Source organism: Myotis lucifugus, unplaced genomic scaffold (genome assembly GCF_000147115.1).
Source record: "Myotis lucifugus unplaced genomic scaffold, Myoluc2.0 scaffold_17, whole genome shotgun sequence".
Classification (NCBI taxonomy): domain Eukaryota; kingdom Metazoa; phylum Chordata; class Mammalia; order Chiroptera; family Vespertilionidae; genus Myotis; species Myotis lucifugus.
In genome coordinates, this window is record NW_005871065.1 from 14,427,401 (window position 1) to 14,444,448 (window position 17,048).

The following is a 17,048-nucleotide window of genomic DNA, read 5'->3' on the forward strand; positions in this document are numbered from 1 at the left end:
AAAGATATATATATATATATATATATATATATATTTGTATGAATTGACTTGTGGTTCTATGAATTAAATTCAAAAGTAGGCACACCAATCTATACAGTACAGGTGAGGACAGCAGTTACCTGTGGCAGGGTGTTACTGCGAGGGGGAAGAGGAGATTTCTGGGTGCTATAAGCATCCTGAGTAGCGGGTACAAGGATTTTTATACAGATACAAGTTTACCAAACTGTGTGCTCAACATTTGCGCACCTATCTGTGTATAAACTATACCTCAAGAGAAAAAGTTTTAAAAATGAGTTTGACTTTAGGTTCTCTTAGAATTTATCAATTAGCTAGACTGTGAGAGGAATAAGCATTCTGTAACCTGTGCAATCAAAAATATCGTGAGACTATTGGAAGTTGTTCAAAGTATAATGATGAGTACTGATAAAAAGCAAATAAACTAAAAGCTCAGTTGTTAATTGTGAACAATATGCTTCTAACCATTTAAAGGTGACTCCACCAGAGGTGGTTCACCAAGGTGCAAACCCGACATCTCCAACATCAGGCCAGTCATCTCCCTGCTACCCTGTTTCCTCCTGCGCCTCCTTTAAGGTTCCATCATGCATTCACTCAAGTCAGAAACACAGGAATCACCCTCAACTCTTAACCCTCAATCAGCCTCCTCTCCCATCAAATTATGTCCAACTATGATGTCTATGAATCCGTCTATCCATGGCTTCCACCACAGTTCAGGCTCCCATTTCTAGATTAATGCATCTGCCCTCTTAACTCCTCTCTAACTCCTCTTTTCAAATCTGGATTTGATCATGTGACTCCTGTGCTTGGAATTTTTCAGTGGCTTCCTGTCACTTTTAGACCCAGCTTCAAAAATTTAAACATCAGCCCTGTCTGGTACGGCTCAGGGGTTGAGTGTCTTCCTATGGACCAGGAGGCCATGGTTGCTTCCTACTCAAAGCACGTGGCCAGGTTTCAGACTCGATCCCCAGTAGTGGGGGTACAGGAGACAGCCAATCTACGATTAACATCATTGATATCTCTATCTCTATCTCCTTCTCCCTTTCTCTCTGAAATCAATAAAACTATTTAAAAGAATTTTGAACATCACAGTTGAAATGCTCCAAGAAGTGAAGCCTGCCTGCTTTCCCACCGCGTCTTCTTACACCTTCTGTGGCACACCGCCTCCGTCTTTGTTCGGCAGGCACTTCTTCCCCTGCTCCCACCTGCCAGCTCCTGTCACTTCTATCAGCACCTCAAAACCCAGCTCCAGCACAGCACAGGGGAGGCCTTACCGCACCCCTCCCCCCACAAAAGCTGGGCGAGGTGTCCCTCCTTCCGGGTGCTGCCCCATGTCCACTCTGAGAAGTTAACGGCATCACGCTGGCTGTTTTCCTCAGCTGCACGCCCCGGGACTATGAGCACTACAAGGCAGGGACGATGCTGTTGATCATGTATCTGTACTGCCCAGTGCAGCACCTGTACCATAGTAGTTGCTCAATCTGTATTTCTTGAATAAGCGAATGATCAAATCAGTATCAATAATATGCATATTAGGCACTTTTTATATAAGCTAAGACCTCTCTAGCTGCCATCCTGAAGCTGGTCATGAGCCTTGCTGATCAGTGTTAGAAAATGCTGGCTGGCAGCGGGGGGCACAGGAGTGAAACCCTCACCACGGCTGGAGTACTGGACAGCGCGACGCGGTATAAACGTAACAAATGGAACGAGCGATCTCCCCTTTCAGAGAGAAAGGAGCAGCAGAGCCACCAGCAAACACTGCTGCCCACATACCCCTGTTCTGAATAACATGATTATAATAACAAAATATAAAACTCACTTTTTTTCCTAGCATTGGATGACAGGAAAGTCTTGATGAAACCAGTTAGTCAAATGATCTGAAAGTATTACTTGGCAGGAAATTTTACCCTGATAAATTCCCTAACCGATTACTTCTTCAGTCATTCAATTGAGGCTACATATTTTTATGCTGTCATATTGCTAGAAATATGCAGTATAATTTCAAGTAAAAATCTGAGTTTGAAGAGAAAGGTAGAAATCCACTAAAGAAATAGAGATTCCAAAATCCATTTTTAAAATTCTGGTATTCAAAATAATTAATTTCTGGTATCAGTATGATCAATTCTTAGAATGACCTTTTACTTCCTTGCCTGCAAAGCACTTGTACATTTACAGATATAAACAAAGACAGCAAAATGTAAACTATTGGACAATTTGCTTCTCTACAATGAATCATAATTAACCTTCCACATTTCTGAGTCCTACGTGATGTACTGATATATATTAAGAGAAAAATGCCACGATACATCCTTTAGCTTTATCAGGCCAAGACAGCCTTCAGAGCTCATCAGCTCTTACACCTTCATTTATTTAAAATCCTCTAGCGCACAGCAGCTGAGAGGGTGAACTCTGAAGCCAGAATGTAAAGGTCATCTCAGTTCTCCCACTTGTCAGCTCTGTGACCACAGGCAGGTCACTCTGCCTTGCTATTCGGAAGTTTTCTCGTCTGTAAAATGGGGACACAGCATGTCTACCTCTTGGGCTATTGGAAATATCAAATGAGTGATTCATGTCATGTGCTTAGAAGAACACTAGATACTGCTAATAAATGTCAGCATTCATCATCCCCTCGTGTGTGGCTGGATACAACCCTACATCAGACAGTTCCTGCCCCATGGAATTATCACACCAGTAACTCCAATCACGGACTTAATAAGCATTATTAAGACTGTGTAACCTCGTCTTAGAAGGATCAGGAAGGCAAAGTAATCACCAATTAAATTCTGAGGGCCAGGAAAAAGTGAACTAGTAGCCAACATTTCTCAGAGCTCTCCAATTTGAGTTTTCCACTGAATAAAGAATTTAAAGACAGAAAGGCAGTAAGGCGACGTGCCCTACAATTAGTGTGCCCAGGGTTTCTGCAACCACATACATAATTAAACATTATTCCAAAAGCAGTGAGCCTACTGAACAAAAGCTCACCAACACAGATTTATGACTCTTGTTATTTTGTAAGACTGAATAATAAAAATACTGCAATATAAAGTTATGACTGGGAAGATAACAGAAATAAGCAAACCAAGTGCAACCATTAAAAATAACTATTGCTAACTCTCGGCCTTCCATTCTCTTTGGGCAAGGTTAAACTGCAACTGTGCAGTGGGTCCATCAACATTTTATGACACCAAATTACAGGTTACAGCTTCTTGAGTGGGTCTTTCAGAATTTAGCTTCCCTTGATCCACCTGAAAGATCAGGCTAATTAATTACTGAACAGTAATAACCAGAGCCACCATTTACTGAGAGCTTATTACGTGCAGACAGTATGCATATTAACTGCTTCGGCAGTTAACTATCTCATCTGAAAACCACTTTCATCCAGCACCCCAACCGCTTGGTACTTTAGATTTATGTGCCAAGGAAATTCTGGGGCTTAGTCTATAAAACATGGAAATAAAAACACAGAACTTTTTGGTTAGGACATATTACTGTTCATTACCTTCACTAAAGTTAGGTCGATATTAAAAAAAAATAGGAACTGTAACTGGAAAAAAGTCAATATTCTAGGAAACGCGTCATTTTAGGAATACTTATAAAACAATTTTCTTTAAAGGAGTGGGTAGCCATCAAAATGCAAATTCAGGAACCTGCTCTGCCTTCTCGAGATAGAACAAGGCACTCTGTGACCCATGATTCAACAGGGCTGAGTTAGCTCCAGCAATAAGACAGAAACGCTGGCCTTCCTCGCTCTGTGCAACTTTCCTGAACACCAACTACGTGGATGCGCAGCAGCCATCACGTAAAAGATCCACTTCTCCATGGGCTTCTTTCTCATTCATATTCTAATGCTAACAACTCAGTTCTCTTAAGAATCTGTACATATTATTATAAATGCATGTGGTATGACAACTACCAAAACGTAAAATACCCATTAAATAAGCAAAGAGGAGCTGAAGAATAAAAAATATTCTTTGATTACAAAACTTTTTCCCCCTTGAAATTTAGTATTCCAGAAAGTTTGGCAGGCACAATTATGTCTACCAAAATCTACAGTAATGCACATCACTGCTACAAAATTCACATTAGGCATAAAGTGAAAGACAGGAGTAAAAAAATGAATATATGACACAAAAAGAAAAAAAATAGAAATAAGACACAGAAACAAGAAACATACACATAGGAAAGAAGTATTGGAAAGTCCTCTCTTCGTAAAACATTTCCCCCCACTATGAGAACAGGAGGGTTACATGTCCATTTCTGATTGCAGTATAATTAATGTCATCTCTAAAACGCATCCACAAACACAGGCCCTGGGGGAAATGCTTTTCCCATTCTTCACTGATGATGAGAGGGACATGTGGGGGAGGCAGAGAAACGGGTTCACGCGGTGGCTGAAAGGAAAGACCCGGGTACAGACGAGTCTCAGGCAGCCTGGCCTGCCAGGGGCATTCGTGATGGTCTCCAGGAGTCAGGGGACTGGGAGGAAGAGGAGTGGTATCACAAAGGTCTGTACCATTAAACTTGCAGCTTAAGGCAATTCTGATTCCCTATCATTCACCAAATAGCCTGTCAGTCAAAGAAAGGGAAAAATAAAATCCCAACTCCTCCTCCTCCTCCTCCTCCTCCTCCTACTACTACTACTACTACCACCACTACTACTACTGCCGTGGAGCACAGCAAAAGTCACATGGAACTCCGATCATGAATAGCCCACAAATTCTAGTCACGTTCTGATGTGTCTTTTCCATGACTTTGAAATGGGGGTCACCTGATCCAAACACAGGAAATTTTCTTTTAAAATTTAAGTTATAATTAATCCTCCTCTCTCACGACTCTTCCTCTTCCTAGATGTAGTTCATCCAGCTAGTGTGAATATCAACAGCATATTTTATATCGAACAAAAAAAAAAAAGGAAACAGCGATACATCTCACAAAATGTCATACCTGGTGGGATTTCCTGATGCTCCTCTGCTGGGGGCACGTGTGCTTCTGAAATAAACAGCACAGTTACAACCCATTACATGTTGCTGACCAGTGTTTAGAATCCAGCTTGCTGGTATTAACGGTTCAGTGACGATTTTACAGGCTTCTCTGGGATTCAGTTGCAGTCATTATAAAAACATGTAAGTTTTTACACCATCACAACAAAGGAGAACTAGCTATAGACTTTGTAAAATGTTGTATATTTTTTTCAAGTGTCCTGTACAATGGGCTCTACGATATGACCTGCCTAACGGACCAACCTCAACCTCACTGCCAGGCAAAGGAGACGCAAAGGAAAACCTAGGATTTCACCACATTTTTTATCAGACTTGATAGGAAAGCTGAGGAATGACATTTAAAGCATCTTGCTTCTTCTTGAAAAAAATTTTTTTAACTCATAACCTAATTTCAATGTGAATGAAACAACACAAAGAAATTAAATTAAAATATAATTTTGAAAATAAACCACTATACCTAATAAAGGTTTTTGAAAAATATGATTCACAATAACGTATTTCAAGACCAGCCAAAATGCGGACATGAATTTTTAACATCTTCTCTTTTCGCCTGGTTGCTTCAACCACTTACAACTAAACCAACCGCAGATCTCACCGCCCAGTGTAGAAGGACACACTGATGTAAATTCACGCTATAAAACTGCATCAGGTACTGCACCTTCCTATCTGACAGCCATGTGGCAGCACCTTCACCTAGAGATGAGGTCAGAGCAGCTTTCCTTCTGCTCCTTAAGGGCCAAGGGGAAAAGTTTCTAATAGCGTTTTCTAAAACCAAAAATATTTATGTAGCCGTTTTAATCATTTTCCTTCTGGCATTAATTTGCTTCTAATTATAAAAATGATACACGCTTAAAACAGAAGATTTGAAAATAGTTTACACGAAAGTAAAAAGGGGACAGAAAAAAAATCCCTCATATTCCCCCTTTCCCTTCTTTTAGCGGAAGCACCTTTAGTGTTTGCCTAGCTTCCCGAGTTGTGACTGCTCGTGAATGGCCTGCCTATTGATTTTGTTCTTAATACTTTAGAGACATGTTAGCACGTTATCAACTCTACCAGTGCTTGCTTGTTTGTTTTCTCAGAATTTCTTTTACTTTTGAACATTTCAGGTACATTTGAAAAAAACCACGTGAATCATAAAGTATCACTTGCGTTATTTCCATCACTAAGAAAGCCTTATTATTACTACCTAAGTTTATCCTGAATAAATGTAACAAACATATCAGAAATTTATTTTGGTAATGATGTAGCAAGAGGATTTTGAAAAGGAAATAGCAAATAAATTATACCAGCACAACCTGAAAGAGTTGCCTATTGATACAACATACTTTTTTTTCCCTCTAAGACTTAAAAAAAATTTTTTTTAATCTTTATTGTTGAAGGTATTACATATGTTCCCCTTTTCCCTCCATTGACTTCTTCTAGCCCGTACCACCCCCTACCCCAGGCCTTCACCACCCTATAGTCTGTGTCCATGGGTTATGCATTTATGCATACAAGTTTTTTGGTTGATCTTTCCCCATCCCCACCCCCCCTCACCTTTCCTCTGTGATTGGCTCTCACTCCCATTGATTTACTCAATAACTCTCCTGCTCTTTCACGTTCTTCTCCACTGGTTTTCCTCCTGCCTCACAGCTGTTCAGGCTCCAATAAACCTCACAGTGTCGTGATTCCTTAGAGCTCAGCCTGGGGCTGCTTGTCTTCTCTCTCTGTGCTCACCCCCAAAATGACCTTAACCACTTCCATGAAGTCAGCACCATCCTCATGATGATGGCACCCGAACATGTACACCCACCTCGGATCTCACCCACCTGTTGGGATTGGCATATCCAACTCCCTACTTGCCGCCTCCATCTGGGTCTCTCACATAATTCCCAGACGCCAAACATCTACTGTGGAGACTCTGATATTCTCCCCTAAACCAGTTCCTACTATGTCCTACTTTTCTTCTCAGCAAATGGCCCCAGCATTCGACAGGTATTCAACCCAAACCAAAGTAAGGCCGCCTTTATTCCTCTTTACTTCACAACCATCAGAAAGTTCCATCACCTGTCATTCTAAAACAGATCTCAAATTCAAAACTCTCCCCTCCATTTCCATTGCCATGATCTTACTCCAGGGCACCATGGCCACCTCCCTGGATTAGTACCCAATAATTTCTGAACAGGGCGGTCTCTGTTTCCATTATTGCTCCACTCAACCCATTCTCTAACTAGGAGTAACTGTTCACAACATAAAGCAGGTCGTGCCCTATCTTATTAAGTGTTCCCATGGACTCTCACTGTACTTAGGTTATAATCCAAATTCCTCATGAGGTCCTCCAAGGCCCCGCCTAATCTGTTCCCTGTCTTTTTATTGCTTAAGCCAAATCAGGTTTGGTTTTCTGCTCCCTGCAACAGAAAGGAACCCTAATGACACAGATGGGGAAGAACAGAGGGTTTAAGCACAGGACTGATAGAGCCAGCTCTGTACTTCTAAAGAGATCTTCCTGAAGACACTGTGGAAGACGGATGTGAAAGGGACGTGCAGGGATTAAGAAGACTGGCTAGAAGATGATGGGGCTGAACTAGATCTCAAGAGCTGCAGGGAAAAGAACAGATCTGAGAAGTGCTGAGGTAGCCTGTTCAACAGGATTAGCTATAGAAACAGGGGGAGGGGGGCTCCATGATGGCAACCACATTTCTCGTTTGGGCATCCAAGTATATATTGATGCCACCAACCAAAGAGAAGGTTGGTGGGCAGGTAAAGGTAGTGAGCACCCTCTTGCTGTCCACTCCGGTGCTGCAGGAGCACAGAAACTGCAGGTGGGCTGAAGGTACACAGTCCAGGGCCCCCCTGTCCACCAGCGGAATTCCCCAAACAGCCTCTGCTATGTCCTCTACTGGCTGACCAAAATGCCTGAAACAGAGAGGACCCAACTCTCAACCCATCTCTGCCCGCGGCTCACCCCTCCCCCTGGAATTTAAAGTAGCCCTCCTCACTGCAAACCAGCTTAGCCACCTCCGGCCTGTAACCTGGGCACTCTCGTCCTCTGACCCCTGAGCACTGTACAGAGATTTAAGAGTAAGTGCTTAGTCAATACTTGCTGAATACATGAACACATTGTCAATATGAAAAGTGTAACCATCTCTATAAAATTAACTTACCTTCTATGATTATGTTTGACTCTTCTACAGTATTATCTAAAAAAACAAACAAAACCCAAACACGTATTACATTAACTCAACTCCATGAGATCCCTGAATAACTTATATCCACTCAGATACCTAAATCTGGCACTTTTTAGACTAGTTTCTTACAGAGAGGCTCAATAGTACGGATACTAGCATATCGACTTTAATTCCCGAATTATACTCAAAGCATAGATCAGGTAGGCTGACGTTATCCCCGTTGGCAGAAAACTTCCACCATAAGTAGGGAATAAATATAAGGACAATATCCAATTACTTCCTTGGTGAAACGAAAATGTCTTATATTTCTTACTACATCTATCTCTGTTCCATGAGTTGTGCAAGTTTTAACAAATACAAGGGGCTGTCTTGCAGGAGGAAACATTTGCTTAGAGAAAAAGCTTACCTGAACTTTCCATCCCCCTTTCACTTTCCGATGGTTCATATACTATAAAAAAAACACAAGGACACATATGTAATAACTTAATCAATAAAGAAATTTTAAAAAACCACACACACACACAAAAAGAAAAAAGAGCCCTTTAGCAATGCATGACTCTCATTGCAACACAACACTGGCTGGACGGTTCAAGAGCAGAGACACTGTCTACTTATCCTGGGTCTCAGCCACTGGGCAAGGGCAGGGTACAGAGTGGCCAGATTCAAACTCAAGGTCAGCCACATTTTAGCCACAGGAGACGGGCAATTACTTCTGCGTTCTTCCTGTAAAACGGGAACACTAAGGTTCCTCCCGAATCACTTCTAACCAGAATCCTATACCTTGTGTCTTCCCGGGTGGCACTGAATTTCCTATTTTTACTTTCTTCACGTCTGTGGTGGAGGCTCTGAGTTACCCAAGGCTCTACCCAGCTTGCCTCTCTGGATCCAAGGGATTACTAGGCAGATTCTCGACTTTTTCGGGAAAAATTCTCAGATCTTTCACCTGGACAAACAGTCCTGCACCAGCCTCTTAGAACGAGGGTTCAATCGGCAGGCGTTTCATTCACGACCTCACCACGGCCCATCCATCACTGCTCTGGCCTTTCCGTGCCCGGCCCCGTGCGCCTCCGCTCGGCTGCAGAGCCGGTCTTCCCGTCCCGGCTGGGTCACAGCTTCCTCAGTCAACCTGTCCCCTGCTTTTTCCATTTTCCAAAATTCCTCAAAATTTCTTGTACACTAAGAGCGAACTTTGTTATTTTTCCAAGCACGATGATCAATTTATTCCTTTTGTCCATTTAATAAAAAAACATTTTTTTGGAGCACCTACTATCTTTGTGATTTTATTCTCAGTGCTGGGGTGGATGGGGCCAGGGACAATTCTAACATACCCCTCTCTGCCCTGCGGTGGCCTTTGTAAGAGTGAGGGGCAGTGAATGCCTGCTCATCTGCCACCCGGAGCCGTGTACGTACACATACTCGAACTCTACCAACTTAAAAAAATAAAAGCTCTTTCTTGAGCCTGCTTCACTGGCTTTCTCTCTGTCCTCCACTTCAGTCTAATCTGCTTAGTCATTTACATTTGATATCTCATCTCCTCACTTCCTCTTCTCCACCCACTCCAACCCATCTCACGACCCCAACCATGACCCAAAAAAGGCTCCTCTCAGACCACCAATGAGCACCTCTTTTTTTAAAAAAAAAATGAAAGCATAGCTGGCATACAATGTTATATTAGTTTCAGGTGAACATAGGGATTCTACATGTATATACCTACAAAGTGACCACCACGATAAATCTAGTAACCACGTATCACCAAAGTTATTACAACATCATTGACTATGTTCTCTGTGTTGTACATTACATCCTCATGACTTATTTATTTTATAACATAAGTGTGTACCTCTTATTCCCCTTCATCCTTTTCACCCATGCCTCGACCCTCTCCCCTCTGCGTCTAAGAGTCTGTTTCTGAAGAGACAAACCCCTCATTGAATTCACTGGATACTTTCCACCCTTAATATCCTAGACCTCTTAGCAGCTCCTTCCTTTTCAAACACTGTTGCACTTGAACTTTAACGTGACCACATTCTCCTTTTATTCCTTCCTTTTTTCCTTCTCGGTCTTCTTGATCATTTCATCCTTTTCTTACCAGGTATGAAATGTTGGCTTTCATCGAAGTCCAGCCACAGAACCTCCCATCTTCCCACTCTATCCTCTCCTTACCATCTCAGACTTTGGCTTCAATTGCTCATGATTCTCAAACTCACAACCACAAACTGGACTTGTCTTCTAAGATCAAACATCATCTATCAGCTCACCTCCCCTTGGATGTCTCAGTATGAACTTTCACCATGTATGGACAGGACCATCTGGCTTCCAGTTCCTGGTTTCCAGACTCGCCTGACTTAGGAAAAAATCCCCCATCCATCAGATGCAGAAGGCAGAACAGTGGACGTGGCCAAGGCCGGCTCCCCCTCCCCAGCCACACCCACACATCAAGGCCCGTCAATTCTATCTTCTAACATTTCTCAGCTTTGCCCACTTCCCTTCACCTTCACGGCCACCACCTTGGTTTAGACTGCTCTCCTCTCTGTCCAGCTTCTTGCAGAGGTTCCTGACGGGTCCCTATAGTACTAGCTCGAACGCATGTCTTCCGTGCTCACCTTGAGAGGGCCCTCAGCAGCGTGGGACACTGCTGAACACCTCTCTCTAGAAACTCATCTCCTTTGACTCCTCGCCTGGCACAGATGTGACTCGGGCAAGATCAGATCTGTATCACTGAGTAACCTAAATGGTCTCTCCACAGCTACTCTCTCCAGTCCATTCACTATGCATTAGACCCATTAGACCGACAGGTCTTTTTTAAAAATATATATATTTTTATTGATTTCAGAGAGGAAGGGAGAGGGAGAGATAGAAACATCAATGATGAGAGGGAATTATTGATCGGCTGCCTCCTGCACGCCCCCTACTGGGGATCGAGCCCACAACTTGGTAGGTGCCCTTGACCAGAATCAAACCCAGGACCCTTCAGTCCGCAGGCCGATGCTCTATCCACTGAGCCAAACCGGCTAGGGCTAGACCGACCAGTCTTTACAAAATACAGATCTGATTTTGCAGTGTCTTAAACAGTGCCTGATGGTAAAGAGGAACATCTCTGACCTGCCTCCAGGCACCCTCTGGACCACAACTATCTCACCATCTCAGCCCATGTCTCTCTTCTTATCTTCAGCCTCCAGACTCATCTTTCTACCTCAGAGGCTTCCCACTGCGTTCCAGCCACCTTTCCTCTCACCACCTCTCACCTGCAGCTCAACCTTCCCTGGCCCACAAACCAGGTGGCGTCTCTTTACTGTGTACTCGTTACACACTGCACTCGCTCTCACCAGCCCTTAACACAGTGGTTCTCAACCTTCCTAATGCCGCGACCCTTTAATTCAGTTCCTCATGTTGTGGTGACCCCCAACCATAAAATTATTTTTGTGGCTACTTCATAACTACAATTTTGCTACTGTTATGAATTGTAATGTAAATATCTGATATGCAGGATGTATTTTCATTGTTACAAATTGAACATAATTAAAGCATAGTGATTAATCACAAAAACAATATGTAATTATATATGTGTTTTCCAATGGTCTTAGGCGACCCCTGTCGGCAAAGGGGTCGCGACCCACAGGTTGAGAACCGCTGCCTTACCACAATTGTAACTAAATGCTAAACTGAAGTTATTTGTGTGATTTGTACCCGCTGCTGAAATAAAGGTCCTTGGGAACAGGAACCTTGTGTGTGTCCCTCACTAGCACTGCTCCTGTGTCCTATGCTGTGGACACAAGTACTTGGTACACATGTGGTGTACAAATAAATAAATCAATGAGATGGTAAGGCTGTTTCTCAGATGCACCCAAGGCAGGTCTGATGCTTTCTAGAATATTTTCTATGTGAAAAGCTGGTTCCTTCTCTAGCTTTAGTAAATGATGTTTTCCAGGTTCTAGAGTTTGGGGAATTTAATACAGAATATATTGGAGGGTTTTTCCCACTAAAAATGGTTTTGTTCCACCTTCCTTACAGTCTCACTTATACATAGTTACTTGGTTTCCCTAGTTTGGTTCCTGAATTCCACAAAGGTATCTTTTTAACACATAGCGAGTAATCCTGTGTTCTATTATATCTATTGTGTTTGAAAAGTTTATGTTCTACAGCAAGGTAATCCAAAGTATCTCACCAGATTGGTACACCTTACATCATACTTATTATTCTTTGTTAGCATTTTAAATTATATTTATTACTAGAGGCCCAATGCACGAAATTCGTGCAAGAGTAGGCCTTCCTTCCCCCGGCTGCCGGCACCGGCTTCCCTCGCTGTCCCAGCTTCGTCCGGAAGGTCATCCAGAAGGACATCCAGTCTAATTAGCATATTCCGCTTTTGTTACTATAGATGATACTCTGCCTATGAAAATACATTTATTTTTATGTATATTGGCATGGCATCTAATTTTACACTTCTTTAAGTTTAATTTTAAAGTTCTCTAGACCTAGTCTATAAATTACATTCCAAATATGTTCTTTCCATTATATTTAGAAAAACACTAAAATGACAGGCAGACATTAGAAAAGGATCTCAAATCCTACCTCTATATGCAACTTTTAATTTCCAAATTCCTAGTTTCTCCTTCAAACTCATAAACTGAAAAGAAAATCTAAATACAATCATAGTTGCCAACTTATTTCCAATATTAGTCCCTAAAGATAGAATCCAGGATTCCTCCAAGGGTATCATTCATATCCCAGTATAAACAGTCACTGTGGATGGTGATCTTGATAGGACCTCAAATCTTAAATACACACACTTAATAAATTACTTTATCCGGTCTACACACAGCCATTCTTAATTTTCTCCAATCAATATTCACCAATCATGAGAATACAAGTTTCTTGAAGTAGGGACTCTGTATTATTCATACAGAAATGTCACACCCTAAGATTACCTAACAATAGAAAACCCTCCATATGGGACTCGAGCACCAACATTTCTCCATCCTTCTTGCTGCACACGCGGTTATAATACCTGACTACCTTCATTCCACAGTCCACTAGCTCTATCATCGCTTAGTCGTATGAACTTGTGCACATTATTTACATTCCCTGAAACACATTTTTCTCATCTGGGAAATAGCAAAAATAATGTATTTCAATGAATTTAATAAAACAGCACGAGAATTGCTCAGGCAACAAAAGGAGCTACAATTGCCTACCCTGAATCTGACCCTACTCATGCCACACATTTGCCAGAACTACTTTCTTCATGCTGCCTGTATGCCTGGAAGGGAATTCTTCTGCCCCCTCCTCCATGCACCTTTATTTAAGAGTGGGATTAATCTGTGGAAGCAGCTACAGTAGTTAAACTGGGACCGAGGTAGCTTTCCAAGCACAAGACATATTTTAGTCAAAAGACAGCGATGACTACAAAGTAATGAAATATGATTTCTTCAATAATTCTTAACTGCTTCCTAAGGCAACTTGCAAATAATTGAAGAAATTATTTAGGCAATGGCAAACCATGAAATAGGTAAACAATCTCCCCAAGTCAAGTCTTTGCAAACTACCATTCATTTGAATGTTTCAAGTTATGGTTTTGTAGCTTAAAAAATTGTTCTGTATACTATACGGTCAAACTACGAGTAGATTTTCAAACAAGTAGATGGCTTAAGTTTAAGAAGCATTTCACACCTTGTTGGTCATAGTCTTGGTACGTTACTTCATCTGCAGAAAAAAAAAGAATAAAATCAAAATAAGTATTGAGTCATTCTGTGTAACTGCTTAGCTAAAAAAACACAACTTAATCTCCAATACAGAATTCTATTTCTTTAAATATTAATGTCTGCACAATCCATGAAAAATGCCTCAGTCCAGAAACAACTTGAAAAAAGACAGGTAAATTATTTCATACAAATTCCTCAAACTGGCATAAAGAGAGATATGCTAAAGTAGAGTTAGGAATTAATATCCTGTTTCCTGTGGAGCCAGTGGTAGATGAGGTGAAATATGAAAGCCTGATATTTTTAAATAATAATATTTTGTTACAAAGTAGAAAGTCTTATATTAGGTGTTACTATTATTTCTCAGGCTCCTTTAACAGAAAAATCACCATGTTAACATAGCATTACAGCTGTCAAGCCTTAATAATGTTTAAAATCTGATAACAATGTTCATTTAATACCTGCATCATGGTACATTTTTTCATAGTCATCTATTGCTGGTTCAGTGGAATCTAAAAAGAAAAACCATACACCTTTGATAAACATTAAAAACCAAACACATTACTAGAAATCATTCTAAAATTACTTGAAAGTTAAATTCTAATCTTTACAACTGTGTCAGACAGATATTATCATTATCTATATTTATAAAAGCCTAAGCAACCATTACGATGGAACGACCGGTCACCATGATGTGCACTGGCCACCAGGGGGCAGATGCTCAATGCAGGAGCTGCCCCAAACCTGCAGGCCCCAATCGCTGATGGGGCCTGCTGGCCAACCTCCTGGTCCCTCCCCTCAGCTGGCAGGTCCTGATCGCCCTATCGGGGCTGGGATGGGGAACCGGGGGTGGGTGGTGGCGGATGAGGGAGGTGAGGGAAGGAGGAGAGGGGGAGGTGGGGAGGCGGGGAACCGTGCAGTGAGGGAAGGAGGAGGCGGGGAGGCGGGGAGCCTGATCGGCCCTGATCGCAGGCCAGGCCTAGGGACCCCACTGGGCATGAATCTCATGCACCGGACCTCTAATAATATTTAAGATATATAAAGTTCCATTATTTGCTCTCTAAGTCAAAAGATAGGAAGGAGCAGTGCTAGGATTCGCACCCAGTTGAATATTCCATCCTTCTGCCTCATTAATTTCCAAATGCTCTCTGGTCTGATCTATAAGAACAACATCCCAGTGGTGGTTTGAAAAACACAGGTCCTTTTTCCCTCATTTCTCCATATAATATCAAACTGTATTCATAAATTTCCATAACTATCTGAGCAACCAAAAATGATCCCGGAGTGTTATGAAGAGTACTCTGTGGAGTCAGAATGAATCATTAACCCAAGGTTAAAAGGGCCTCGGCGACTGTGTCCAACCGAAACACATCTCACAAACCTGGGGTTTCCTGTTCATACGTCATCTCTTCCATGTCCTGGTTAGAGGTCTGCGAAGCTACAAATGAAAAAATAATTAGGAAATTACTAATGTGGCTCAAGTAAGAAGGATTAAACTTAATATTCAAATCAGGAAAAGAAGTTTCTAGTAATGACAGAAACATAAAATCAAATCATGATATTCCACCCTAGCTGGTTTGGTTCAGTGGATAGAGCATGCGGACTGAAGGTTCCTTGGTTCGATTCTGGTCAAGGGCGCATGCCGGATTGCGGGCTCGATCCCCAGTAGGGGGTGTGCAGGAGGCAGCTAGTCAATGATTCTCTCTCACTGATGTTTCTATTTCTCTCTCCCTCTCCCTACCTCTCTGAAATCAATATAAAAATATATACATATATTAAAAAATCATGATTTCCAACTCACATTCACCCCTGGAACAAACAGGTACTACCTGTGCTCAAAGCTCAATACAGTTCCCACCACAAAGTAGTGGAGCTATATTCTTATTTAGCTTATGCAAATTCAACTATAGTCAGAAAGACAAAATAGGACAGATTGACACATAGACAGAGACAGCAGTGCAGGGAGCCCTCCTCACATCAACCCAGCAACCCTGCCTGAGCCTGAGCAAGGACACACATTTCCCAGCCCATCACTTGGGCTCAATACTAGAATTTGCTCAGACTGCAATATGATTTTAGTGATCACAGATACATACTGTTGACATGACAGGGCCCTATATGCCAGTCAACACTATCACATGGTCCCCCAGCACAGGAAGAAGGGTTGACTCCAACACTGGGAGGACACTGGCCAACACCACAGGCCTGTTACTGGAAGATGCGATGCCCATCTTCAGTGTGGCCACCCCTTCTGGGGATATGGCGTGCAACAATATGCTATTTTGACCTTTCATTGACTATCATTTAAGACTACAAAACATGCACTTCTACTGTATCTTTTGACCTAATAACCCCACTACTGGGAACTTATCCTCAGGCAGTAGACTTCAAAAAATACAAAAACTGTATTTACAAAAATACAGATACCTATGCATGTACACATAATTATGATACATTATATAAAATATCAATCATTAAGTATATGTTATATGATATTTGATATATTCAATATAATCCTATATCCTATATAATAAAAGGGTAATATGCAAATTGACCCTAATGGCGGAATGACCAGTCGCTATGACGCACACTGACCACCAGGGGGCAGATGCACAACGCAGGAGCTGCCCCCTGGTAGTCAGTGCACTCCCACAGGGGGAGCTCTGCTCAGCCACAACCCGGGCTGACGGCTGCCAGCACAATGGCGGTGGCAGGAACCTCTCCTGCCTCCTCAGCAGCGCTAAGGATGCCCAACTCTTGGGCTGCCAGAGGGATGTTTGACTGCCAGCTTAGGTCTGATCCCCCAGCGAGTGGGCCTAAGCCGGCAGGTGGATATCCCCCGAGGGGTCCCGGACTGTGAGAGGGTGCAGGCCAGGCTGGGGGACCCCCCAAGTACATGAATTTTTGTGCACTAGGCCTCTAGTCTACATATAAAAGCGTAAGCAACCAGCCAACCGCCCTGTAGCTATGACGTGCACTGACCACCAGGGGACACATGCTCAACGCAGGAGCAGAAACCACAGGCATGGAAACATGGAACAGACTGATGAATCTCAGAGGAAAGTGGGGAGGGGGAAGGGCAGGAAAAGATTAACCAAATATCTTGTACGCATACTAGAGGCCCCGTGCATGATTCATGCACCGGTGGGGTCCCTCAGCTGGCCTGC

The 17,048-nt window shown here is 42.4% G+C and overlaps 1 protein-coding gene across 6 annotated transcripts in view; it reads right to left on the reverse strand.

Annotated features, from left to right (window-relative positions):
• Nucleotides 1–17,048, reverse strand: part of ASPH (aspartate beta-hydroxylase) — a 168,427-nt gene that overhangs the window by 81,710 nt on the left and 69,669 nt on the right. For 5 of the 6 annotated variants that reach the window (XM_023750997.1, XM_023750993.1, XM_023750998.1 and 2 more), the window contains 6 exons: nt 15,263–15,319; nt 14,343–14,393; nt 13,853–13,885; nt 8,589–8,630; nt 8,159–8,194; nt 4,960–5,004 (listed from right to left, as the gene is read on the reverse strand). In XM_023750997.1, coding sequence (XP_023606765.1) covers nt 4,960–5,004; nt 8,159–8,194; nt 8,589–8,630; nt 13,853–13,885; nt 14,343–14,393; nt 15,263–15,319 — 264 coding nt within the window. The remainder of the gene's footprint in view (nt 1–4,959; nt 5,005–8,158; nt 8,195–8,588; nt 8,631–13,852; nt 13,886–14,342; nt 14,394–15,262; nt 15,320–17,048) is intronic. The other variant, XM_023750994.1, reaches the window with a different exon arrangement.